General features: G+C 41.4%; 1 protein-coding gene and 2 non-coding genes across 3 annotated transcripts; all 3 read left to right on the forward strand.

Moving 5' to 3' along the window:
* The first annotated feature begins 77 nt into the window (after positions 1–77).
* On the forward strand, positions 78–25,038 carry TCP1 (t-complex 1). The gene is made up of 12 exons (XM_056567232.1): positions 78–295; positions 2,079–2,164; positions 3,200–3,328; positions 9,848–9,945; positions 14,268–14,378; positions 14,578–14,759; positions 16,020–16,146; positions 19,132–19,307; positions 19,445–19,568; positions 20,208–20,400; positions 22,460–22,623; positions 24,655–25,038. Exons 1-12 carry the CDS (start codon positions 232–234, stop codon positions 24,866–24,868), a joined length of 1,668 nt encoding a protein of 555 aa, XP_056423207.1. The 5' UTR covers positions 78–231; the 3' UTR covers positions 24,869–25,038.
* LOC130363470 (small nucleolar RNA SNORA29) lies at positions 2,811–2,941 on the forward strand. The gene has a single exon (XR_008891874.1). It is a non-coding gene; the product is annotated as a small nucleolar RNA SNORA29 (small nucleolar RNA).
* On the forward strand, positions 12,084–12,217 carry LOC130363469 (small nucleolar RNA SNORA29). Its single transcript, XR_008891873.1, has one exon. It is a non-coding gene; the product is annotated as a small nucleolar RNA SNORA29 (small nucleolar RNA).
* Positions 25,039–25,599: the final 561 nt, after the last annotated feature.

Here is a 25,599-nt window from a genome sequence, read left to right on the forward strand (position 1 = left end):
ATTCTCTATCTGCCGCTCTAGTGGCCGCCGCACTCTGTCGCCACGCCCATAAGCCGGCTACGTTTGTACGCACGTAACCCATTCGCTGCCAAGGAACTTATATTGAAGAGGTGTAAGCAGTGGGCGGTGTCCCGTGGCTAAGCTGCGGAAGAGGGGCGGTTTCCCAGCGTGCTGTGCGGCAGTTGGAGAGCACGTTGTAGCGGTTCTGAGCCCGGGTGAATACAGCTGAAGATGGAGGGCCCGCTAGCCGTGTTCGGGGAGCGCACCACCGGGGAGGCCGTCAGGAGCCAGAATGGTAGATATCAGTGTCCGCTGGCGGAGTCACAGCACCGGCCTGAGTCAGCGGCTTCACAATGGAGGGCCGCGCCATGTCTGCTCTACACGAGCCGGCTGCGGCCTGGTCATTCCTGCTCGAACCTGAACCGCCACCATTGCCGCGTTCTCCCTATAAACACATAGGAATATGAGCGATAGGTAGTAATGGCACCAGGCATCCACCCTTAGACTATTCTAGAAGTACTAACAATGCAGGAGGGCGGGCCAGCCTATGGGAATACTCCAATCCAGCATGGACACCATGTCCTAACGGGGATATCCAGGATTTGATGCTCAGAGCTGCTTTCTTTTATAAACAGTGCCCCTTTTGTTCTCAGGTAGTGTATGGTATTACATCTTGGCTCCATTTACCTTAATGGGACTGAGTTGCAATGCCATGTACAACCTGAAGGCAGGAGTGGCACTGTTTGTGGAAGAAAGCAGCTATGTTTCTAATCCTGGATAACACACTCTAAAGGAACCTGTCAGGTGATGTGTGGTGCCCAATAGAAGAGCAGGATCTAGGACCTAGGTCTCTAAACTGCAACTCCTGTTAAGTCCAGATCAGCAGCTTTCCCATTCAGGATTCTGGGAAAGCCGAATGACAATCAGCATGGTTTGAGCCATGTGTGTCATTCAGCTTTTCCAGGCTCCCAAATTTCTAAGCTGATCAGCCATTCAGGTGTAGAAAGCTGAATGAGACCTGGTGACAGTGATATCAGGAGGACAAAGATTGTGACCCATCTCCCAGTATTATGGCTGTCTCCCTTTAAGAATGTAGTAAGGTTCTTACATTGTATCTAGTCTGCCATGTGCTGCTCAGACATCTCCTTATATGGGATCCTGGATGCCCTGCTCCTACAAGACGTCTCACTACCTGACGTGTGGACCCATATTTACTGTCAGATCGCTTCCATCCTCAAACATGTCTGCCGTCATAATCCAGTGTACACCTACCTGCTACCCCCCCCCCCTATAGTCATGGCATAGTGATGGTTCCATCATAACTTGAGTATGACTTCGAGCAGGTAGAGAACTATAGTAACAGAGATGAGCCGCACGGGCAAAGGTGGCATCTGCTTTACCCTGTCCCTTGTAAATTAAAATGATGCTGAGACAGCTGAGGTGGGCCCCAATGTCTGATTCTGGGGGCTCCCTGCATAGTATCTTCTAGTTTCAGCTGAACCTCTTGTATACTTGGTGCTGAGCAGATGAATGTTGCTTCCTGAGCGCCCCATTTTAGTACTGTTTATCTTGTTGTCCAGAGTAAAAGGGGGTACTCCACTGCTCAGCGTTTGGAACAAATTGTTTCGAACGCTGGAGCCGGTGCTGTGATGTCATAGCCCGCCCCCTGTATGCAAGTCTATTGGAGGGGGTGATGGCTGTCACGCCCCCTTTCATAGACTTGCATTAAGGGGGAGGGGCTATGACATCACAAGCTGCCAGCTCCAGTGTTCTGAACAGTTTGTTCCAAACGCTGAGCAGTGGAGTACCCCCTTTTAAGCAGCTATGCTAATGGGGGAGAGAAGTCTGTTACATAACTTTGTCTCAGTTGTATAGATATACTGTGTATTAGAAAGGAACCTGACCTGGAAATGGCCGAGGTGCACAGTGACTGTTATAGCACTGCTTAATTGATTTTAACTCTTTAATTACAGCTGCAGTCCACAGCAGTACTTTGCTTTGTGTGAAATCTTGTGGACTCACTCAATAGTTATATATGTTATAAGGCAAAGTTAACTTCTCTGTAATCCTTCTTTCAGTGATGGCAGCCGCTTCTATTGCTAATATCGTAAAAAGTTCACTTGGTCCTGTTGGTTTGGATAAAATGTTGGTGGATGATATCGGGGTAAGTACACAAGCTAATGTAACCCACTTGTTTCTGACCTCAATTGGGTTTTCTGAAGATAGACTTATATATGAAATGCTGAGTCTGATCGTGTGTTACAGCAGGGCTTGACCAATCCCAAATTCACCTATATCCCATATATAAATATTTTAAAGTTATTCCAAAATTAAAGAAGCATAATACATTTTTTTTTGCCCAGATCATGCACTCGCTATGACTAGTCCTACAGCCCCATTTTGTTATTCCAGCAGAGCTATATCTGTTTCATTACTGTAACTGTTAAATGGGCACTCTCATTAAAGTAAACTTGACATCATATAACCTATTAAAAAATGAAACAATTTCTAATATATTTGTTTAAAAAAAATATAGTTTTAACACGTTTTTTTCACCTTTTGAAGTCCTGGCCACTAGGTGTCTCCCTACTTGGTCCAGGATGCCTTTTATTTCCCCATCCTCATGTACGGGACGTTTGGACCGCTCTGGCCGGGCCGTGGTCCCATTCCAGGAAATCTCATCCATGCAGCTCGCTCTCTGCCTGTATATTGTCACCTGAATAAGTAGAGCTCAGTATGACAATAATAGTAACATGGGTAATTTTTCAGCAAAATTTACAGTGTAGATACTTGTATTGTGACAGTGTGACAACCCCATTTTAGTACCACTACTTCTCTCAGAACAAGTGGCTATGCAAATGGGGAAGAGCAACAACTGCTATCGTCTGAAGGGGAATGTGTCTGTCGCCTTCCCCTATATGAAATAGCAGAACATTTCGGGCTACTTTACTGTCCATGTGTTGGTGAGCTTCACCCGGTCTTCCTAACTGATATCAAGAACAGCCCCTTGTGTATCTTCAATGAATTAGGATACAAAAATATGTTGCAAACTAGTTGAAAATAAAACCTTTATTTTGGGCAATGATGAAATGTAGCAATTGCCCTGTGTCCACTGTTCAACAGTTCGGATGACATTTTTAGAGGTGTATTTCACATTTATTAGTGTAAACAATATCATATTGTTGCTTCTCTTTTCTAGGACGTCACCATAACTAATGATGGTGCAACAATCTTGAAGCTGCTAGAAGTAGAACATCCTGCAGCTAAAGTGCTTTGTGAACTTGCTGATCTGCAAGATAATGAAGTTGGAGATGGGACAACATCAGTTGTAGGTTTTGATCTGATTTATATATATTTTTTTTTTTTCTTCTTTACAATTAAATGTAGTAGAATGGCTTATTTTAACAGGTTAGGCTACATTCACATCTACAAAGTAGTCTAATATTGTTGGCATATTGGCGACACCTCAGCATAACTGTGCCGAGTCCATTGATTTTAATGCATGAAATGTAGTCTACTAGGGACTCTTAACTCCATCCCCCTCCCATGATGTATAGTTGCGTCTTGGGCCGGTATAAATTGGCAAGAAATTAGGTATATTTACATAATTTTGTGTCAAGTCTTTTGAAGGGCATGCAGGAACTTTGCTTGCTTCAGAGTAGGTGAGAAATGGCTGCTGTAAGTGTGGCGATTGTGCTGAAGCCCAGCATGTACTTTTAAGATCCCACAATTGAAGGTGATCAAGCAATCTAAAATTATGGTGGAGATGCCAAACATGTTTGGTATTGCCACATGCAGATATGTCCGTACTATAAAATTGAGTTTTAGTCAATTCGTACACTAACTAAAATTCAAGTGATCAAAAAGTTCCATCAAAACAAAAATGGTACAGATAAAAACTACAGATCATGGTTTAACCCCTTAAGGGCAAGGCCATTTTACACCTTAGGACCAGAGCGTTTTTGAACATCTGACCACCGTCACATTAATAACTCTGGAATGCTTTTAGTTATCATTCTGATTCTGTTTTTTCGTGACACATTCTACTTTAACATGGTGGTACATTTTTGTGGTAACTTGCATCCTTTCTTGGTGAAAAATCCCAAAATTTGATGAAAAAATTGAAATTTTTTTATTTTTCGAACTTTGAAGCTCTCTGCTTGTAAGGAATATGGATATTCCAAATACATTTTTTTTATTCACATATACAATATGTCTACTTAATGTTTGCATCATAAAATTTACAAGTTTTTAATTTTGGAAGACACCAGAGGGCTTCAAAGTTCAGCAGCAATTTTTCCCAAAATTTTCTAACTCCCTATTTTTCAGGGACCAGTTCAGGTTTGAAGTGGATTTGAAGGGTCTTCATATTAGAAATACCCCATTATAAAAACTGCACCTCCAAAGTATTCAAAATGACATTCAGTTAGCGTTTTAACCCTTTAGGTGTTTCACAGGAATAGCAGCAAAGTGAAGGAGAAAATTCACAATCTTTATTTTTTTTACACCCGCATGTTCTTGTAGACCCAATTTTTAATTTTTACAAGGGGTAAAAGGAGAAAATTTATACTTTATTTGTAGCCCAATTTCTCTCGAGTAAGCACATACCTCATATGTCTATGTAAAGTGTTCGGTGGGTGCAGTAGAGGGCTCAGAAGCGGAGGAGCGACAAGGGAATTTTGGAGAGTACGTTTTTCTGAAATGGATTTTGGGGGGGCATGTTGCATTTAGGAAGCCCCTATGGCGCCAGAACAGCAAAAAAAATCACATGGCATACCATTTTGGAAACTAGACCCCTTGAGGAACGTAACAAGGAATAAAGTGAGCCTTCATATCCCACAGGGGTTCTACGACTTTTGCATATGTAAAAAAAAAATTTTCTTTTTTCACTAAAAAGGTGTTCCCCCCCCAAATTTCACATTTTTGCAAGGGTTAATAGATGAAAATACCCCCAAAATTTGTTACCCCATTTCTTCTGAGTATGGAAATGCCCCATGTGTGGACGTCAAGTGCCCTGCGGTCGAACTACAATGCTCAGAAGAGGAGCGCCACTGAGCTTTTGAAGAGTGAATAGAGTGAATTTGTTTGGCATGGTAGTCAGGGGCCATGTGCGTTTACAAAGCCCCCCCCCCACATGTGACCCCATTTTGGAAACTACACCCCTCGCAGAATTGAATAAGGGGTGCAGTGAGTATTTACACCCCACTGGCATTTGACAGATCTTTGGAACAGTGGGCTGAGCAAATGAGAAATTACATTTTTCATTTTCACGGACCACTGTTCCAAAAATCTGTCAGACACCTGTGGGGTGTAAATGCTCACTGTACCCCTTATTACATTACGTGAGGGGTGTAGTTTCCAAAATGTGGTCACATGTGGGAGTCCATTGTTCTGACACTATGGGGGCTTTATAAACACACGTGGCCTTCAATTCCGGACACATTTTCTCTTCAAAATCCCAATGGCGCTCCCTCTCTTCTGAGCATTGTAGTTCACTCGCAGAGCACTTTACATCCACATTTGGGGTATTTTCTTACTCAGAAGAAATGGGGTTACAAATTTTGGGGGGCTTTTTTCCTATTTCCCTTGTGAAAATGAAAAATTTAGGGTAACACCAGCATTTTGGGGAATTTATTTTTATTTTATTTCATTTTCCCATCCAACTTTAACGAAAATTTGTCAAACACCTGTGGTGTGTTAAGGCTCACTATAACCCTTGTTTGATTCCGTGAGGGGTGTAGTTTCCAAAATGGGGTCACATGTCGGTATTTTGCGTTTGTCAGAACCGCTGTAAAATTAGCCACCCCTGTGCAAATCACCAATTTAGGCTTCAAATGTACATAGTGCACTCTCACTCTTGAGCATTGTTATGCGCCCACAGATCATTTTGCGCCCACATCTGGGGTATTTCCGTAATTGCGTTACAAATTTTGGGGGTCTTTTTTTTTTTTTTTTTTCCTTTTTACCTCTTGTGAAAATAAAAATTCATTTTTTTTTTTTTACACTAACAGGCTGGTGTAGACCCCAACTTTTCCTTCTCATAAGGGGTAAAAGGAGAAAAAGCCCCCCCCCCCAAATTTGTAGCGTAATTTCTCCCGAGCACGGAGATACCCCATATGTGGCCATAAACTGTTTCCTTGAAATACGACAGGGCTCTGAATTGAGAGAGCGCCATGCGCATTTGAGGACTAAATTAGTGATTACATAGGGGTATTCTACGCCAGTGATTCCCAAACAGGGTGCCTCCAGCTGTTGCTAAACTCCCAGCATGCCTGGACAGTCGGTGGCTGTCCAGAAATGCTGGGAGTTGTTGTTTTGCAACAGCTGGAGGCTCTGTTTTGGAAACACTGCTGTATAATAAGTTTTAATTTTTATTGGGGGGGGGGGGGGGGGACGATGACAGTGTAAGGGGGTGTATATGTAGTGTTTTACCCTTTATGTGGTAGTGTTGTGTTTATAGGGTACATTCACACTGGCGGAGGTTTACAAAGGCTGTCTGGGCATGCTGGGAGTTGTAGTTTTGCAACATCTGGAGGGTCACAGTTTGGAGACCACTGTTACAGTGGTGTCCAAACAGTAGCCCTCCAGATGTTGCCAAACTACAACTCTCAGCATGCCTCGACTGACCAGGCATGCTGGGAGTTGTAGTTCTGTAACATGTCCCTTCAGATTTAGCAATTTTCATGACATTTTTGAAAATTGCTGCTCTACTTTGAAGCCCTCTATTTTTTGCAAAACAAAGTGGACATATTGTATTTGTGAAGAAAAATAAAATGTATTTGGAATATCCATTTTCCTTACAAGCAGAGAGCTTCAAAGTTAGAAAAATGCAAAATTTTCATGAAATTTTGGGAGTTTTCACCAAAAAAGGATGCAATTAATGGTGAAAATTTACCACCAAAATAAAGTAGAATATGTCACGAAAAAACAATCTCAGAATCAGAATATTCGGTAAAAGCGTTTTCGCGTTATTAATTCGTAAAGTGACGGTGGTCAGAATTGCGAAAAAGGGCTCAGTCCTTAAGGTGAAAAAGGGCTGCGTCCTTAAGCGGTTAAGAATTGCTGATTTGCATAAAGCTGGAAAGGGTTATAAAAGTATCTCCAAAAGCCTTGCTGTTCATCAGTCCACGGTAAGCCAAATTGTCTATAAATGGAGAAAGTTCAGCACTGCTGCTACTCTCCCTAGGAGTGGCCTTCCTGTAAATATAACTGCACAGCACAGACTGCTCAATGAGGTGAAGAAGAATCCTAGAGTGTCTGCTAAATACTTATAAAAGTCTCTGGCATATGCTAACATCCGCGTTAGCGAATCTACGATACGTAAAACACTAAACAAGAATGAATTTCATGGGAGGATACCACATAGGAAGCCACTGCTATACAAAAAACCATTGCTGCACGTTTACAGTTTGCACAAGAGCACCTGGATGTTCCACAGCAGTACTGGAAAAATATTCTGTGGACAGACTAAACCAAAGTGGAGTTGCTTGGAAGACACACACATTATGAGGGAGATTTATCAAAATATGTCCAGAGGAAAAGTTTCCCATAGCAACCAGTCATATTGCTGCTTTCATTTTGCAGAGGACTTGTTAAAAATGAAAGAAGCGATCTGGTTGCTATGGGCAACTTTTCCTCTGGACAGATTTTGATAAATCTCCCCCTGTGTGTAGAGGAAAAGAGGGCACAGCACACTAACATCAAAACCTCATCCCAATTGAAGTATGGTGGTGGGAGCATCATGGTTTGGGGCTGCTTTGCTGCGTCAGGGCCTGGACGGATTGCAATCATCGACGGAAAAATGAATTCCCAAGTTTATCAAGACATTTTGAAGGTGAGCTTAACCCGATAACGACCATGGACGTCTATACTCGTCCAATGACCGTTACCGGGGTATGACACGGGCTCCCGACTCGAGCCCGCGTCATACCGGCCAGCCCCCAGCTGATTCCTGTAGCTGGGGGCCGGCGTTAATAGCCGACATGCGGCGATCGCCGCGGCCGGCTATTAACCCTTTCGATCGCCGCTGTCAAAGTTGACAGCGGCGTCTAAAGATGCCTGTATACAGTCCCTGGTGGTCCAGTGGGGTGGATCGCTCCCCCGCAGCGCGATCGCGAGGGAGCGATCCACTACTGAGGTAGCCTGAGGGCTTACCTCTCCTCCTGTGTCGGCTCCGGCTCTCTGAATGATAAAGCCTGGCAGGACCAGGCTTTATCAATCGAGCGCAGAGCACACAGATGAATGGGATTGTATGCAATCCCATTCATCTGTATGAGGAATCAAATGATTCCTCCTAAAAGTCCCCTAAGGGGACTAAAAGTGTAAAAAAAAAAAAAAAAAAAAAAAAAAAACTTTTTTTAAAAAAAAACACACACATTAACCCCTTCTTTATTAAAAGTTTAAATCGCCCCCCTTTTCCCAAATTCCATATTAAAAATATGTAACCATAATAAAAATAAACATATGTAGTATCGTCGCGTGCGTAAATGTCTGAACTATAAAAATATATCATTAATTAAACCGCGCGGTCAATGGCGTACACGCAAAAAAATTCAAAAGTCCAAAATAGCGTATTTTTGGTCACTTTTCATACCATAAAAAAAGGAATAAAAAGCGATCAAGAAGTCCAATCAAAATAAAAATGGTACCGATTAAAACTTCAGATCACGGTGCAAAAAATGAGCCCTCAAACCGCCCTGTACGTGGAAAAATAAAAAAGTTATAGGGGTCAGAAAAGGACAACTTTAAATGTATAAATTTTCCTGCATGTAGTTATGATTTTTTTCCAGAAGTGCGACAAAATCAAACCTATATAAGTAGGGTATCATTTTAACCGTATGGACCTACAGAATAATAAGGTGTCATTTTTACCGAAAAATTTACTGCCTAGAAACAGAAGCCCCCAAATTTACAAAATTGTGTTTTTTCTACAATTTTGTCGCACAATGATTTTTTTTTTCAATTTCGCCATAAATGTTTGTGTAAAATGACTGATGTCATTCCAAAGTAGAATTGATGGCGCAAAAAATAAGCCCTCATATGGATTTTTAGGTGCAAAATTGAAAGGGTTATGATTTTTAAAAGGTAAGGAGGAAAAAACGAAAGTGTAAAAACAGAAAAATGCTTGGTCCTTAAGGGTTTAAGGCCATCTGTCACCAGCTGAAGCTCAACAGAAGATGGGTGTTTCAACAGGACAACGACCCAAAGCATAGAAGTAAATGGCTTAAACAGAAGAAAATACGCCTTCTGGATTGGCCCAGTCAGTCTTGAGATGCTGTGGCATGACCTCAAGAAAGTGATTCACCCCAGACACCCCAAGGATATTGCTGAACTGAAACTTCTATAAAAGGGAACGGTCAAAAATTACTCCTGACCGTTAAGCACGTCTGATCTGCAAGTACAGGATACATTTGGTTGAAGTTATTGCTCCCAAAGGAGGTTCAACCAGTTATTAAATCCCAAGGGTTCACATTTTCCACCTGCACTGTGAATGTTTGCATGGTGTGTTCAATAAAAACATGGTAAGATTTCATGTTTTGTGTTATTAGTTTAAGCAAACTGTCTATTGTTGTGACTTAGATGAAGATCAGATCACATTTTATGACCAATTTGTGCAGAAATCCATATAATTCCAAAGGGTTCACATACTTTTTTTTTTTTTTTTTTTCTTGCAACTGTATTGGTAAATGAGAATATAGAGAGAGATAGATATAGATAGATATCTCTATCTAATTTTTGTCCTCAATCTGTTGTGTGAAGTAATGGAACCCTCAGCTTTTTAGTTGCGCTTTTTTTTTTCATATGCATAACCTGATTCCTATAGTTTAACATATTTGGTCATATTTAGGTGATTATTGCTGCAGAGTTACTGAAGAACGCTGATGAGCTGGTGAAACAGAAAATACACCCCACTTCTATTATTGGAGGATATCGTCTGGCATGCAAGTGTGTAACATCATTACTTTATTACATGATACAATGAAAATCATGTTCACTTGTCCCCCACTATTTTAGAAATTGTGTTCCTTTATGCGTAACTTACTGTCTTGTGAGAATATAGATTTTACTTAAACATTTAGATTCAGTACAGGAAATCTGTTTATGTAGTAATGTTTCCAGCTTGGACGAACCCTAAACATATACATTCACAAGTTGATAGACTTGATCAGTTGGAAATGCCCCTCTGACATCCATATCTTAATGCAAAACACGGAAACATTTTTTGTAGTACATTTTATTGTAAAACTAAAGGTGTAATTACACAAAGTACAATAAGTTCTGTAAAGAATAAAAATGAAACAAATTGGATGTCTTTAAAAGGTTAGTCATTTAGAAACTTAATGGTAGGTATACGGAGAAACAAAAACCCAGGCTTGAGGCGCAGAGAACCGTTCCGTAGAGAAAGTAATACTCATGCTGGTAGTAATTGGCACAAGTTTCACTGTATTCCAGTACAATATTAAAAAGCCATACACATTGAATGCACGTGTGGCTTTTTAACCCTTTACTGACCACGGACGTATATTTATGTCCATGGCTGGCTCCTGATCTGTGATGCATGCTCAGAAGCGGAACACACTTCGTATCTGCAGGGTCCCGGTTAATACCGGACATCGCCGATCGGGCAGGTGTCATTAACCCCTTAGACGCTGAGAGGACAGAGGCTCCCAACCTGGCTCCACGCTGTCCGATTGGCGTTTGATTTCTCCAAGCCTGAGATCCAGGCTTGAGCAGCCAAGCGCAGATAACACTGATCAATGGCATCGCATTGAACAGTGCTGGCAATCAGTGAAATGCATGTTATAGCCCCCTATGGGGGCTACAAAATTGCAGGAAAAATAAGTTAATAAATGTGACTTAACCCATTCCCTAAGAAGTCTGAATCGCCCCACTTTTCTACAAAAAAAACTGTAAAAAATAAACGTGGTATTGCCGCATGCATTAATTTCCGAACTATAAAAATATCCGTTAAATAAACTGCATGGACAATGGCATACACGCATAAATAAATTCCAAAGTCCAAAATAGTTTGAAAGAACTTAAGACATTTAAAAAAATTGTGATCATGTCCGGACTCAAACCAGTATCACTACACTCTTGAGAAGTGGCTAGGAAATCCGACTTATTTCTGTAGACTTGTGCAGAGAAAAGGTTGGATTTGACTGACAGCCGTGCATTCTCCAGCTTATAGCTCAAGCAAAGCAGTCCTCAGTGAGACCCAGTGTGATCTCAACGTCTGACAGGGTGCTTTCACGTGTGGGTTTGATTAAAAACTTGTTTCCTGGTGTGAGTTTGGGGGGAGGGGAGGCTTTCTGGGGGCTGTCCGCAGCAGATGTGAAAAATCTGAATTTGCCACAGAGAGCCTGTCCCCATTCAAACACGCTAAGAGTTTGCAATCAAATCTCCCACCCCCCCATGTGAACATGCCTTTACTCTTTTTAAATGGGTACTATCAGATATGTTGTAAAGCATGCAAAACCAATAGGTTTTGCAATTGTTTTCATTAGAAAATGTTCAGTATTTCCTACTGAAAAAGCCAGTCAAACAACTGGTGCCAGAAAGTTTAAACAGACTTGTAAATTACTTCTATTACAAAATATTAATCCTTCCAGTACTTCTTGGCAGCTGAATACTACAGAATATATTCTTTTCTTTTTTGAACACAGAGCTCACTGCTGAATCACAAGCACAGAGAGCACAGCTCTCTGCTGACATCTCTGTCCATTTTAAGAACTGTCCAGAGTAGGAGAAAATCCCCATTGCAAACATATGCTGCTCTGGACAGTTCTTAAAATGGACAGATGTCAGCAGAGAGCACTGTGCTCGTGATGTCATCAGAGAGCTCTGTGTTCCAAAAAGAAAATAATCTCCTCTGTAGTATTCAGCAGCTAAAAAGTACTGGAAGGATTAAGATTTTTTAATAGAAGTAATTTACAAATCTGTTAAACGTTCTGGCACCAGTTGATTTTTATATTTTAATTTTATCTGACTGGTACGCTTTGTTTTTCTTTTTCTTTTTTTTGGGGGGGGGAGGGGGGAGGACTTAAATGACAGTGTAGATGCTTGTATTGACATTGTGTGACAACCCCATTTTAGTACCACTACTTCTTCTCTCAGAACAAGTGGCTATGCAAATGGGGAAGAGCAACAACTGCTATCGTCTGAAGGGGAATGTGTCTGTCGCCTTCCCCTATATGAAATAGCAGAACATTTCAGGCTACTTTACTGTCCATGTGTTGGTGAGCTTCACCCGGTCTTCCTAACTATCAAGAACAGCCCCTTGTGTATCTTCAAATTTTGATGCAATTCATGCAAGTGATATTTTGCAATCATTTCAACATGCAGCCATCTGATGCTGTAGTAGGTTGGGGTAAACAAAACCTAAAGTGGTTGTTCCCAACCAGGGTGCCTCCAGCTGTTCCAAAACTACAACTCCCAGCATGCCCGGACAGCCAAATGCTGACCTAAATTTGTGTCGGAAATAAAATACATGCTTTTGGGCAGTGATGAAAAGGATTCTTATGTAGTAATTGCCCAGCATTCCTGTTTTTCCTATGTCACTATAACAAATGGTGATGGAACAAACTTAAAGCTGCTAGAAATAGAACATCCTGCAGCTAAACTTCTTTTGTGATCTTGCAGAATATGAGTGGGGGTCAGGCACTTGGCTCCACACCAGTTGGCTCTAGCCAGACATTGGGTAGTAGCCCGGCTATCATACTACAGCTCAGCTCTCATTCATTTCAGTTAGAGTGGAGCTGCAGTAACGCAATATATGCATCTTTTGCCAGCTAACTGTATTTATCTTAGCTGTACCCATGTCTTGTTGCACCACTCCTACCAGGTGTGCAATTTTATTGTTGGAGTTAGTTTATTTTTTTTAACTCTAGTTAAAGATAGATAATACTGTCCAACAGCCCACATAGTTAGTCCTACAGAAGAGAGCCCGCTGGATCCAGTTAGGGCTTTGTTTAAAATAAATAAAATTAAACAGGGCCAGTTTTCCAAGAAATTCATTGATACCAGCTTTAAAGGGATATTCCATCTCAGCATTGTAGTTGGTCAGAATTTTACGGTGTGTACACTTTGACTTTAATGGGAGATGTGTGAACCAGTGCTGTGGAGTCAGTCTGAGTCGGCACAAAATTTTGGGTACCTGGAGTCGGCAAACAATGCACCTGCTCAGACTCCTACTAAATTTAGATTGGAATGGAAAAAAAAAGCAAATTTAATTGTCCCAATTCACAGTTATAAATAATGACTTCTCTACTATAAGAATAAAGACCAATGCATGCAGTGCCTCATGTAACCGCAAAACGAACACGTTAAGTGACCGTGAAGAAGCTCTTCATGTGCTTCACTATATGGCACACAACGCACAATTGGGAGCGGTAATACTTATACGTTCCATAGTGTTGTGTTCTGCTGTTACAGGGAACCCATGGGTAACCTAGCCTCTCACTGATAAGGGATAAAGTAGATGTTTTTTGCAGGACTAGACACTTGTATAAGTGAAGGGAATGGAGGGTCAATAGTTCAAGACTGCAGCTATAAACTAGAGATGAGCGAACTTACAGTAAATTCAATTCGTCACAAACTTCTCGGCTCAGTAGTTGATGACTTATCCTGCATAAACTAGTTCAGCTTTCAGGTTCTCCCTTGGGCTGGAAAAGGTGGATACAGTCCTAGGAAAGAGTCTCCTAGGACTGTATCCACCTTTTCCAGCCCACGGGAGCACCTGAAAGCTTAACTCATTTATGCAGGATGGCATCAACTGCCGAGCCGAGAAGTTCGTGATGAATCGAATTTACTGTAAGTTCGCTCATCTCTACTGTAAACCATTGGAAAAACTGCTGTCATTCAGCTAAGGCTATAAAAACTTGTAAACTCCAATTGTTAGCTTTAATACATTTGCATATTAATACAGAGGAGTCGGGGAGTCTAAGAACAAAAAATTGCAGAGTCTGAGTTGGAACATTTATCTACCGACTCCACAGCCCTGGTGTGAACAGCATAACACTCTAGGTAAACTGGAAGTTATGAGCCAGGATGTTTCGGTGTCGCTGTTTGTTACTCCCATTAACGTCAATAGGAGTGAAGAATTTGGCACAAACCAGCCGGAGGCCCTCAATCTTACAGTGGGATTCCTGTCTCATACACGTGAAATCTCTTCACAGATGTTCAGATGAGAATGCCCCCCTCTTTAAGCCATTTTGCTAATATTGCTTGCTCCTATGAATCTAATGTGTTCTTGTTTCCCCTTACAGAGAAGCTGTTAGATACATCAATGAGAACCTGACTATTAACACTGATGAGCTGGGGAAGGATTGTCTTCTTAATGCCGCCAATACCTCGATGTCCTCCAAAATAATCGGAGTGTATCCTTTTCCATATTGGTTAGAAATAATTATACATGTGAATCATGGTTGCCATTCGTAAAACTACTGCTTAAATTTGCATACTACTTTGTGAAGTGTAAGAAAGTTAACACTTTCAGTTAATATGGCTGCATGCTTTTGGATTTAAAGATATTAATAATTGTCAGTTTATATACTTCTCCTTGACTCACCTGCTCAGTGATAGTGACTTCTTTGCTTCTATGGTAGTCGATGCTGCTCTAGCTGTAAAATATGTGGATTCTAAGGGTCAAGCCCATTACCCAATTAACTCCATAAATGTGCTTAAAGCTCATGGCCGGAGCCAGAAAGAGAGCATTCTTGTTAATGGTTATGCCCTAAACTGTATTGTCGGCTCACAAGGCGAGTATGAATACATCTTATGTAAAGATACTTATTGTGGAAAATGCAATTTTATCTACTTTACCAGCATATAGTTATTAGAGGGTTGTGCATGTTCACTGTGCCTGGTCATGCAGGTAAAACACCTGTGCTTGCATGATTAAGACCTTTTAACCCCTTTAGGCATTGCTAGGAGTTATGAGCGCAGTGCAGACAAATAGCCATGGCAATGCTATCAGTGGGTCTGACTTGGAAATTTACAGAATTGAGCCTAATAAAGGATAATAGTGGTAACCCTAAGTTGTTTCCCAACCAGGGTGCCTCCAGCTGTTACAAAACTACAACTCCCAGCATGGCCGGACAGCCTTTGGCTGGTAAAGTTTCCCTTCTGAATTCAGTCGCTTGCAGGAGGCAGGGGTTGGCCATCCCTTCTTCTTTCAGTCTTCTTAATCAGCCGTCCCCTTAGTTATCATGTTCATATTCTGCGACTCCTCGTCCTAGTGATGTGAGTCGCATGTCACGTGAGCACTTGCACCTAAAGCTCACATGACTACAGCAGTCAGAGCTCAGGACGTGAGCGCTGTATGTAAACTGCCTGCGCATGTGCTCACATGACATGCGACCTGCGTCACTAGGATGTGGAGTCGCAGAATATGAATATGCCAACTAAGGGGACGGCTAATTGAGAAGGCGGAAAGAAGCAGGGGTGGCCAGCCGGCAGGGCACCGCCTCCTGCGTGTAACTCGCTGAATTCAGAAGGGAAACTTCTCAACCCAATGTTTCGGGAACCACAGCACCAATTATAGTAAGTGACCCCTTTTGAATTTCTGGTCACTCACACTATGACCTAGTGTATTGGGTTTAGTGTCGGTGATAATGGTGACAGTTTTCCTTTAAGTAGAAGATTGCATTGGGCTGTATTTTATACGCAGCAAGGAAACTGCTTGCTCAGTACTGGAAGTCCAGTGCTCCTCCAACATTGACTAAACTCCTTATGAAGATAAAATGTTCTTTTTAAATGGGCACTCTCATAAATTTTTTTTGCTATTGCACTCCTTACAGTAAAAAAAAAAAATGTGTATGTGTATGTGTATATATATATATATATATATATATATATATATATATATATATATATATATATATATATATATATATATTTATATTATTATAATCTAATCTATCCTCACCTATATCCTTCGCAAAAGGAATAAGATTTCTACTTATAAAAACATCTGGGTACACTGGATCTAAATAATCCTGTAACATTTTTGCTTTCAGGAATGAATAAAAGGATCACTAATGCAAAAATCGCCTGCCTAGATTTCAGTCTACAGAAAACTAAAATGAAACTTGGAGTGCAAGTGATTATTTCCGACCCATCCAAGTTGGACCAGATCAGGCAGAGGTATATTTTAACACTTCATTCATAATGCCCTTTTAATCCTCCACAGGTTGTATGATTCTTTGGTATAAAGTCCAATGTGTTCCCCATTTTATTTGCTGCCATACCCTGCTTATGGTGTGAGCAGTTATACGCGTGGGGTAAATTATAATAGGAATTCTGCTATTTGTAGGTGACTATTTAGTCACTCTTAGTGGAAGCTCTACACTTCGTATCTTAGCTTGGGCTATATGGCAATTAAGTCAATAGGAAATATTGTTCACATTATTTGTATGGCAAAAATAAAGGTGCAAGTGTGTGAATGTTACAAGATTTCCAGCGGTCTGTAAAATAACTTCTGTAGCAGTAGAGGACTCTGGCTGTATACTCACTCATGGATGCTGCAGGGCACCTATCAGGAAGGCTGTCTTTAACCCCTTCATGACCCGGGGTTTTTCCATTTTTGCACTTTTGTTTTTTCCTCCTTACCTTTAAAAAACCATAACTCTTTTAATTTTGCACCTAAAAATCCATATGATGGCTTATTTTTTGCACCACCAATTCTACTTTGTAATGACATCAATCATTTTACCCAAAAATCTACAGAAAAATGGAAAAAAAATTCATTGTGCAACTAAATTGAAGAAAAAACACAATTTTGTAACTTTTGGGGGCTTCCGTTTCTACGCAGTACATTTTTTTCGGTAAAAAAGACACTTTCTCTTTATTCTGTAGGTTCATACGGTTAAAATGATACCCTACTTATATAGGTTTGTTTTTATTGTACCTCTGGAAAAAATCATAACTACATGCAGGAAAATGTATACGTTTAAAATTGTCATCTTCTGACCCCCTATAACTTTTTTTTTTCTGCGTATGGGACGGTATGAGGGCTCATTTTTTACGTCGTGATCTGAAGATTTTAGCGGTACCATTTTTGTAATGATTGGACTTTTTGATCGCTTTTTATTTTTTTCATGATATAAAAAGTGACCAAAAATAAGCTTTTTTGGACTTTGGAAATTTTTTGCGCGTACGCCATTGACCGTACGGTTTAATTAATGATATATTTTTATAATTCGGACATTTCTGCATGCAAAGATACCACATATGTTTATTTTTATTTTTATTTACAGTTTTTTTTTTTTTAAATAGGAAAAGGGGGGTGATTCAAACTTTTATTAGGGAAGGGGTTAAATGATCTTTGTTCACTTTTTTTTTTTCCACTTTTTTTTTTTTTTTGCAATGTTATAGCTCCCATAGGGACCTATAACACTGCACACACTGATCTTTTACATTGATCACTGGTTTCTCATTGGAAACCAGTGATCATTGATTCTGCCGCTTGACTGCTCATACCTGGATCTCAGGCACTGAGCAGTCATTCGGCGATCGGACAGCATGGAGGCAGGTAGGGATCCACCGGCTGTCATGTAAGCTGTTCGGGATGCCGCGATTTTGCCGCGGCGATCCCAAGCAGCTCCCTGAGCTAACCGGCATTAGTTTACTTTCACTTTAGACGCTGCATTCAACTTTGAACGCCACGTCTGAAGGGTTAATAGTGCGCGGCACCGCGATCACTGCCGCGCGCTATTAGCCACGGGTCCCGGCCGTTGCTAGGTGCCGGGCCCGACCCGCTATGACGAGGGGCCACGCCGTGGCCCCACGTTATAGAATGGGAGCCGACCCATGACATACATGACATGGGTTGGGAAGGGGTTAAGGGACACTTGCTTTATAGGGGACTTTCTCACTTGTTGTCTCACAGTGTTTCTTCAATTATAGAATATATACTAGAGCCCCATTTTCAATTATGGATCAGTATGTTCCAAATTATTCCAATTATATTTTTCATTTACCTAAATAATTGATGTAAATAAGTCAGCATAATTCTCTTGTTATCAACTATTAAGAGTACAATTAAAATTTTAGTGAATAAACCTTAACAGTAATTTTTTATTGTATTTTTTTTTTAAATCTAAACTTCCAATGCAGTGTTCCAAATTATTACGCACAGTGGGGGGAGATTTATCAAAACCAGTGCAGAGGCAAAGTTGCTCATAGCAACCAATCAGCTTGTTTCTTACATTCTTAACAAGGCCTGTGAAAAATGAAAGATGTGATCTGATTGGTTGCTATGAGCAACTGGGCAACTTTGCCTCTGCACAGGTTTTGCTAAATCTCCCCCAGTAAGTTTCAAAACACTTTATAGGTTGTAAAGAACTGAATTGTCATTTGTTGCATTTGAAATGGCTATTGATTTCAGTAAATATGCTGCAATCAAACTTTAACATTTTAACACTTCACGTTACATTTTAACATAGGACCCCTTATTTGATTTCAGCATCTTGCATCCATTGAACTTGAGTTTTTGTTCAGTTTCTGCTTGAAATTGTTTGTAAGAGGTCAGAATAGCCTCCCAGAGCTGCTGTTTGGATGTAAACTGCCTCCCACCCTCAGATCTTTTGCTTGAGGATGCTCCAAAGGAGTTCAATAGGATTGAGGTCAGGGGGAGAATGGAGGCCACACCATGACTTTCTCTCCTTTTTACCCCCATAGCAGCCATTGAGGCAGAGGTATTCTTTGCCGCATGAGATTATGCATTGTCATGCATGAAGATGATTTTATTACAGAAAGCATAGTTCTTCTTTCTGTACCAGGGAAGAAAGGGGTCAGTCAGAAACTCCACATACTTTGCAGAGGTCATCTTTACACCTTCAGGGACCCTAAAGGGGCAGACCAGCTCTCTTCCCATGATTCTGGCCCAAAACACGACTCCACCACCGCCTTGCTGACGTTGCAACCTTGTTGGAACGGGGCCATCCACTATTCCATTCATCTGGACCATCCAGGGTTGCACAGCACTCATCAGTAAATCCACCCCCCCCCCCCCCCCCCCCCAAATAAAGTAGTTTGTATTATGGTTGCTGAAAGTTCATTCGGTTTTATAATATGTCCTCTTTTTAATGTGTTTTTACATTTACTTTAAACAATTTTTTATTCTCCTAGAGAGTCTGACATTACCAAGGAGAGGATCCAGAAGATTTTGGCAACTGGAGCCAATGTTATCCTCACTACTGGTGGAATCGATGACATGTGTCTGAAGTATTTTGTTGATGCAGGTGCAATGGCTGTACGGAGAGTATTAAAGAAGGATTTGAAGCGCATTGCTAAAGCAACTGGAGGTCAGTGACTTCTCTTCAATGTAATCTTCATCTTGACAGTCATTGTCATAACTGGTTAGCCATAAAATTCTGGTTCTCGAGTGTTATTTGACAGAATGTTTTTTGTTTCCCGTTCCTGAATTCTTCCTTATCTCCAGCTACTGTTTGTTCAACCCTTGCAAACCTGGAGGGTGAAGAAAGCTTTGAGGCGTCCATGTTGGGACAAGCTGAAGAGGTTGTACAAGAGAGAATATGTGACGATGAGCTTATTCTTGTTAAAAAGTAAGTTGCCTTTAAATTGATAAGATTCCCATTTCATTGCTGCCAGGCTGTGCTGTGCCGTGTGCAGTTATACGCGTGGGATAAAGGAAAAGTTGTCTCAAATAAAAAGTAGAGCTGTTCCGTTGCCCTACCCTATTACTGAGACTGTACATTTGTGTCAAGATCATTGATAAAATTGTGTACAGATTTCTTTACTAGGACAATTATCAATATGTGCAGAAGACAGGTGGAGCAGATTGTGCCTTAAAAAAAATAAAAAAAATATATAATATTATATATTAAATTTGAGTAGCCATATTAGTCCAGTGATGCAGATGCAAATCATAAAATGTTGCATTATCTTGTAATACCTTTTTTTTTTTTTTTATTGGACTAACAGCATTTTGTAGACTTGTGAGCTTAGATTTGCTTTGGACTTGATAAAGGGAGGAATCCCGAAAGCTTGTCTCTACAAAATACTGTTAGTCCAATAAAAAAGGTATTAAAAGATACTGCAACATTTTATGATTTGCATATATATATATTGAGAAATCTCCCCCTTACTATCTGCTCCACTAGCTTTTGGGAAATCTGTAGGTATAATTTAGCAATTGCAGGGCCTATTCGTTTATTAATAAAGTGTACTAAAATTTGTTACAGTACGAAGGCCCGAACATGTGCGTCTATAATCCTTCGTGGTGCCAATGACTTCATGTGTGATGAGATGGAACGCTCTGTCCATGATGCCCTCTGTGTAGTGAAGAGAGTGCTAGAATCAAAATCTGTGGTACCAGGTGGTGGCGCTGTGGAAGCAGCACTTTCCATTTACCTTGAAAATTATGCTACTAGCATGGTAAGAATGTGTTTTTATAATAGAAAAGCATATTTTAAATAGTCATTAAGGCCATAGAAAATATATAGTTTCTAAAGCTGGAGGGACTAACAGGTCCTGAATACAAATGCAGTGGCGCTTCTTACAATACAGTATCATTTTTTATTTTTTTTACTGCTTTAATACACAGTATGCACAGTGACATACATATAGTTGCAAATGCACCATAAACTAGTCTTTGTTTAAATGGTCACTGTCAGATCGAAAAACGTTGTTGTTACTGATGAAAATTAAAGACCTTTTCTAATATGGTAATTAAAAAAAATTATAGATTTAATAAAAAAAACTGGACCTGAAAATCTCACCACTAGGGGTACCCATACCTACTGGGGAACTAACCTGTCCTGCTCCAACATCAGGCTTGTCCATGAGTCATAGACAAGGCTGCATGAGCAGACACACCAATCGCCTTCCAACACGTGGGGGGGGGGGGGGGGGGGGGGAAACACGAGAGGCTTTCTAACACTGAAAGATAATGAAGAGGGTTTTTTTTGTTTTAATATAGGTGACAGAAGCATAAATATTAGATGTACAGGATTAGGTATTTTTTTGTTTTTCTATCTTGTGGGATCTCTTATGTACACTTTTTAAAGGAAAAATACATGAGCAATAAGGGCAGGAGTATGGCACTAAATACATAACCATATACAGTGGTCCCTCAACATACGATGGTAATTCGTTCCAAACGAGCCATCGTTTGTCGAATCAATCGTATGTTGAGGAATTCGTGCAAAGTATAGGAAGCTGTACTCGCCTATCCCCGCCACTCCCGATGGTGACCCCGGCCTCCGCTGTCTTCTCCGGTCCTCTTCTTCTTCTGTCTTCTCCGGTCCTCTTCTTCTCCGGTCCTCTTCTTCTCCGGTCCTCTTCTTCTCCGGTCCTCTTCTTCTCCGGTCCTCTTCTTCTCCGGTCCTCTTCTTCTCCGGTCCTCTTCTTCTTCTTCTGTCTTCTTCTTCTGTCTTCTTCTTCTGTCTTCTTCTTCTGTCTTCTTCTTCTGTCTTCTTCTTCTGTCTTCTTCTTCTGTCTTCTTCTTCTGTCTTCTTCTTCTGTCTTCTTCTTCTGTCTTCTTCTTCTGTCTTCTTCTTCTGTCTTCTTCTTCTGTCTTCTTCTTCCGTCTTCTTCTTCTGTCTTCTTCTTCCGTCGTCTTCCTTCTTCTTCCGTCGTCTTCCTTCTTCTTCCGTCGTCTTCCTTCTTCTTCCGTCGTCTTCCTTCAAGGCCTTACTGGGCCTGCGTGGCGACGTCATTACGCCGCTGCGTACGCCATTCCTATTGGATGACGTGCGCAGCAGCGTATTGACTTCATCGGAGAGGGCCGAGAAGACACCGGAAGACCAGCGCTGGACCCGGAGGGCACCCCGGAGCATCGTGGAGGGGTAAGTAATACTTACCGCACCACACAGGGAACATTAAGCTGCTATCCGGCAGCAGCTTAAGCATTTGGCGCTGCCGGATAGCACTTAATGCGATGGCCCCGACATAAAAAAAAGCATCGTATGTCGATGCTGACATCAACATGTGATGGCCTCTGAGAGGCCATCGTATGTCGATTTGATCATATGTCGGGGCCATCGTAGGTCGGGGGGTCACTCTACTTTTGAGGGAATGGGGTTTCCTTCTAAATTTTGGTGTCTAACAATTTAAGGGTATGTTCACACAATTGGAAAATGTGCAGAATGTCTGCACAGATAACACGAGCGGACAGCCAACACATTTGAATGTTCCGACAGGCGCTAGGACCACTCGAAAATGCACCTGTGTTAGACTTCTATTCTTTCTGTGGATTTTGCTCAGAAATGCATTGCAAAGTCTTTCTGTGGGTGCCAAAAACAGGATTCCTGTGGCAGAAAAATCTACAACAGAAATTCCACTGTGTGCACAGTGCAGCAAAATCCCACTGAAATCAATGGGACTCTGCTGCAGCGTTGTATTCCAGGAAAGTTTGCGTGGATATTCCACTGTCTGAACATACCCTTACACTGAAAACTTTTGTTAAAACAACAACTTCTGCTAAAAATTTCAGGGCTCAAGGGAGCAGTTGGCAATTGCAGAGTTTGCAAGAGCACTTCTAGTTATTCCGAAGACCCTGGCTGTGAATGCAGCACAAGACTCTACTGACCTGGTCGCCAAGCTGCGAGCTTTCCATAATGAGGCTCAAGTCAACCCAGAGCGCAAAAATCTTAAGTGGTAAGAAATAAACCCAATACAGCTGAGCCCGGTTTCTCTACCGTCCGTACCGATGGCTTACTTTATTGGTCATGTAATGTTATATGTAAGTTTCTTCAGAAATGGTTAAACTACAGAAATTAGCGGTTTTAAAGAGGATTTGGTAATTATGTTCTATTAAATGGGCACTGTCATGAAATCTAAAAATTTATATGTTATAGTACTTAAGTACTACAACATATCTCTAATATACTTTAATTAAACAAAGTGGTTTAAAATCGCTTTTAAATTCGGCCACTAGGGGTCACCCTTCTAGTGGCCGAATGCATTCTGAAGTGACGTCACCACTGAATTTCGACTCATTTAAGCCTGGCAATGAGTCGAAATTCAGGCACTGCTGTGCTCGCTCCCACCTGTCAAACAGGCGAGAGCGAACACGCTGATAGCTGGGGCTGTGTGCATTGGCCAGCTCCACTGGCCTCGCGCGCGGCCCCGCCTGCCCCCGTTACCCTATCCGGAGGCAGCTCATTGATCCTCCAGTAAGTCTGCACCACTAGAGGAATGGGGTGAGGGAAGCGGGGTTCAGGGGAGCGCCGCCGCTCAGCACTAGAGGCATGGGGGGGTTCGGGAGAGCGCTGCCGCTGCTGCTCCCGAAGTAGCACTGCTGCGCTGGTTAAACAAAGTTATTGTTTTCACCACAGGGTGCCTCCAGCTTTTTCACCACTACAACTCCCATAATGCCCTGACAGCCAGTAGATGTCAGGGCAAGCTGGGAGTTGTGGTGGTGAAACTGCTGGAGGCACCCTGTATAGGTGAACTACGGGTGGAAGTGTCGGTCCCAGCACGCATCAGTGATGTGGTGCCTGCTGGGGAAGTCTGCCTGGTAGTGAGCACACTACCAGGCAGACAAAAAGGCATTTTAATATAGTAAAAAAATAAAAAATGTAAAGGCAGGGAGGGGGTTAGGGATAGATGGGCAATAGGCAGGGACAGAAAGATAAAAAAAAAGATGGTGGGAGCTACTCTTTAAAGGTCAAATTCTGGAACAGAGTAAATTTATGTAGAATCATTACCTGATTTTGCCAGTTTATAGGTTACTGTGGGTAAATTAATTTGCAGATTTTTATTTTTAATTCTGCCATTTTGCCTTTTTGGGCCTTGTTCACTCTGCAGAGCGTCCACCTGGAGAACACGGGTGGATTTTCCGCAAGTTTGCAGGTTTCTGCTGTGGAATTTCCACCGTGTGCACATGGGTCTTTGGCCTGCAAGCCCTGTAACATTGAGGTTACTAGTTTTAACAATTTTGTGTAAGAAGAAAAAATAATGTAATTTTTAAGTCTTTTGTGTATCAATTTTTTTAAACAAACCTTTGACATGTTGGAGACAAGTCAAAATTTTTAATCTGTTGGGTCTTGGTGTTCAAACCCCTGACAATGATTAAAATGAGCCAGGAGAAGCAATCAGCTGACTGCTTCCAATCTATGGATGTCCTGCAGTGAAGTGCTCCGCTGCATGTTTCTCCTGGCTCATTTTAACAATAGGTGTGGGCCTTAGAAGGGGTTTGAAGAGATCTTCCAGAAACAGTGCCATCCTTAGTTTGTGTGATATTTCAGCTCTGTTCCATTGAAATGCATTCTCAGTAAGGGTCAGAGCATGCTGTGAAGCAGCAGACTCTGCATTCCTGAGTTTAAAGGGGTACTCCACTGGCCAGCATTCAGTGTTCTGGGGGTTGGCCACGCCCCTCATGATGTCAAAGCCACACACCCTCAATGCAAGTCTATGGGAGGGGTGTGGTAGTCATGCCCCTTCCCATAGACTTGCATTGAGGGGGCATGGCCGACCACGGCAGCACGAAAACATTTAGTTCCGAATGCTGGCCAGTGGAGTACCCATTTAAAACCATACAGGAGATTGCTAGGGTTGGATGGGGATACATTTTATAATATAGAACCTTCCTTTTTGAAGCCACAGTAATGTGTAGAACTGATTAGCCATAGTTCACTCTTCTTAATTTGAGTAGTTCATAATCCTAATTTATATTTTTTTCCCCAGGATTGGTCTAGATCTGCTCAATGGAAAGCCTAGGGATAACAAACAAGCAGGGGTCTTGGAACCCACTGTTGTCAAAACAAAAAGCCTGAAGTTTGCAACAGAAGCTGCAATTACAATCCTCCGAATTGATGATATCATCAAACTACATCCAGAGAGTAAAGAGGAAAAGGGCAAATATCATGAGGCAGTGCAGTCTGGGTCCATTGAAGGCTAATGTGTCATAGAACTTGGTTTCTTTTTTCTTTTTTTTTTTTTTTTTGTATTACTGTAACTTATAACTAGTAACTCTTATTGATTGTTTATCTTGCACTTCTTGGTATTGTACCAAACCCAGTCACTCAGACACTTAATAAATGTAAAGTGTGAGCAAATTATTTTTTTCTGACTTTCAGTAGAAACTTAAGGAACAATATAGTAAAAGTTTAGTTTGGTGACAGGTTCTCTAAGCAAGTAAATAGCAAAGTGCCTTATAATTAGTTTAAAAATTCTCAACCTTTGTGTTTTTAATGTGATTGAAAAAACCGGCCACTAAGTGGCTCTGTTCTGTTCCCTGTGCATGTCAGTTTGGTCTCCTCCTGCCCTGGCAGGAGACCAAACACAGGAAGTGTGTGCGGGGCATGGCGAGGCACAGCTCTTGCAGGATTCAGGGACGTCATGCCTGCTGGGGAACGCCCACTTTCTCCTTCCGGTAGCTCATACAATGGCCCTGATTTACTATTTTAAAGCCAACATAATTTGTCAGGTTGTGTGCCATATCCTGGCACATTGCCCCATAAATTCTGTCTGCACCAGAATTGGGGGGGGGGGGAAAAAACCCGACTAACTCTCCATTTTACTTAGAAAACTCAACATTTTCCACAGAAAATGGAGTGTGTGAAAAAAAAAAACACTCTTAGTAAATACTGTGAAAAACATTGTAGGGAAGTAAAAGCCACAAAGACTCCA

The sequence above is a fragment of the Hyla sarda genome, chromosome 3 (assembly GCF_029499605.1).
Source record: "Hyla sarda isolate aHylSar1 chromosome 3, aHylSar1.hap1, whole genome shotgun sequence".
NCBI lineage: Eukaryota > Metazoa > Chordata > Amphibia > Anura > Hylidae > Hyla > Hyla sarda.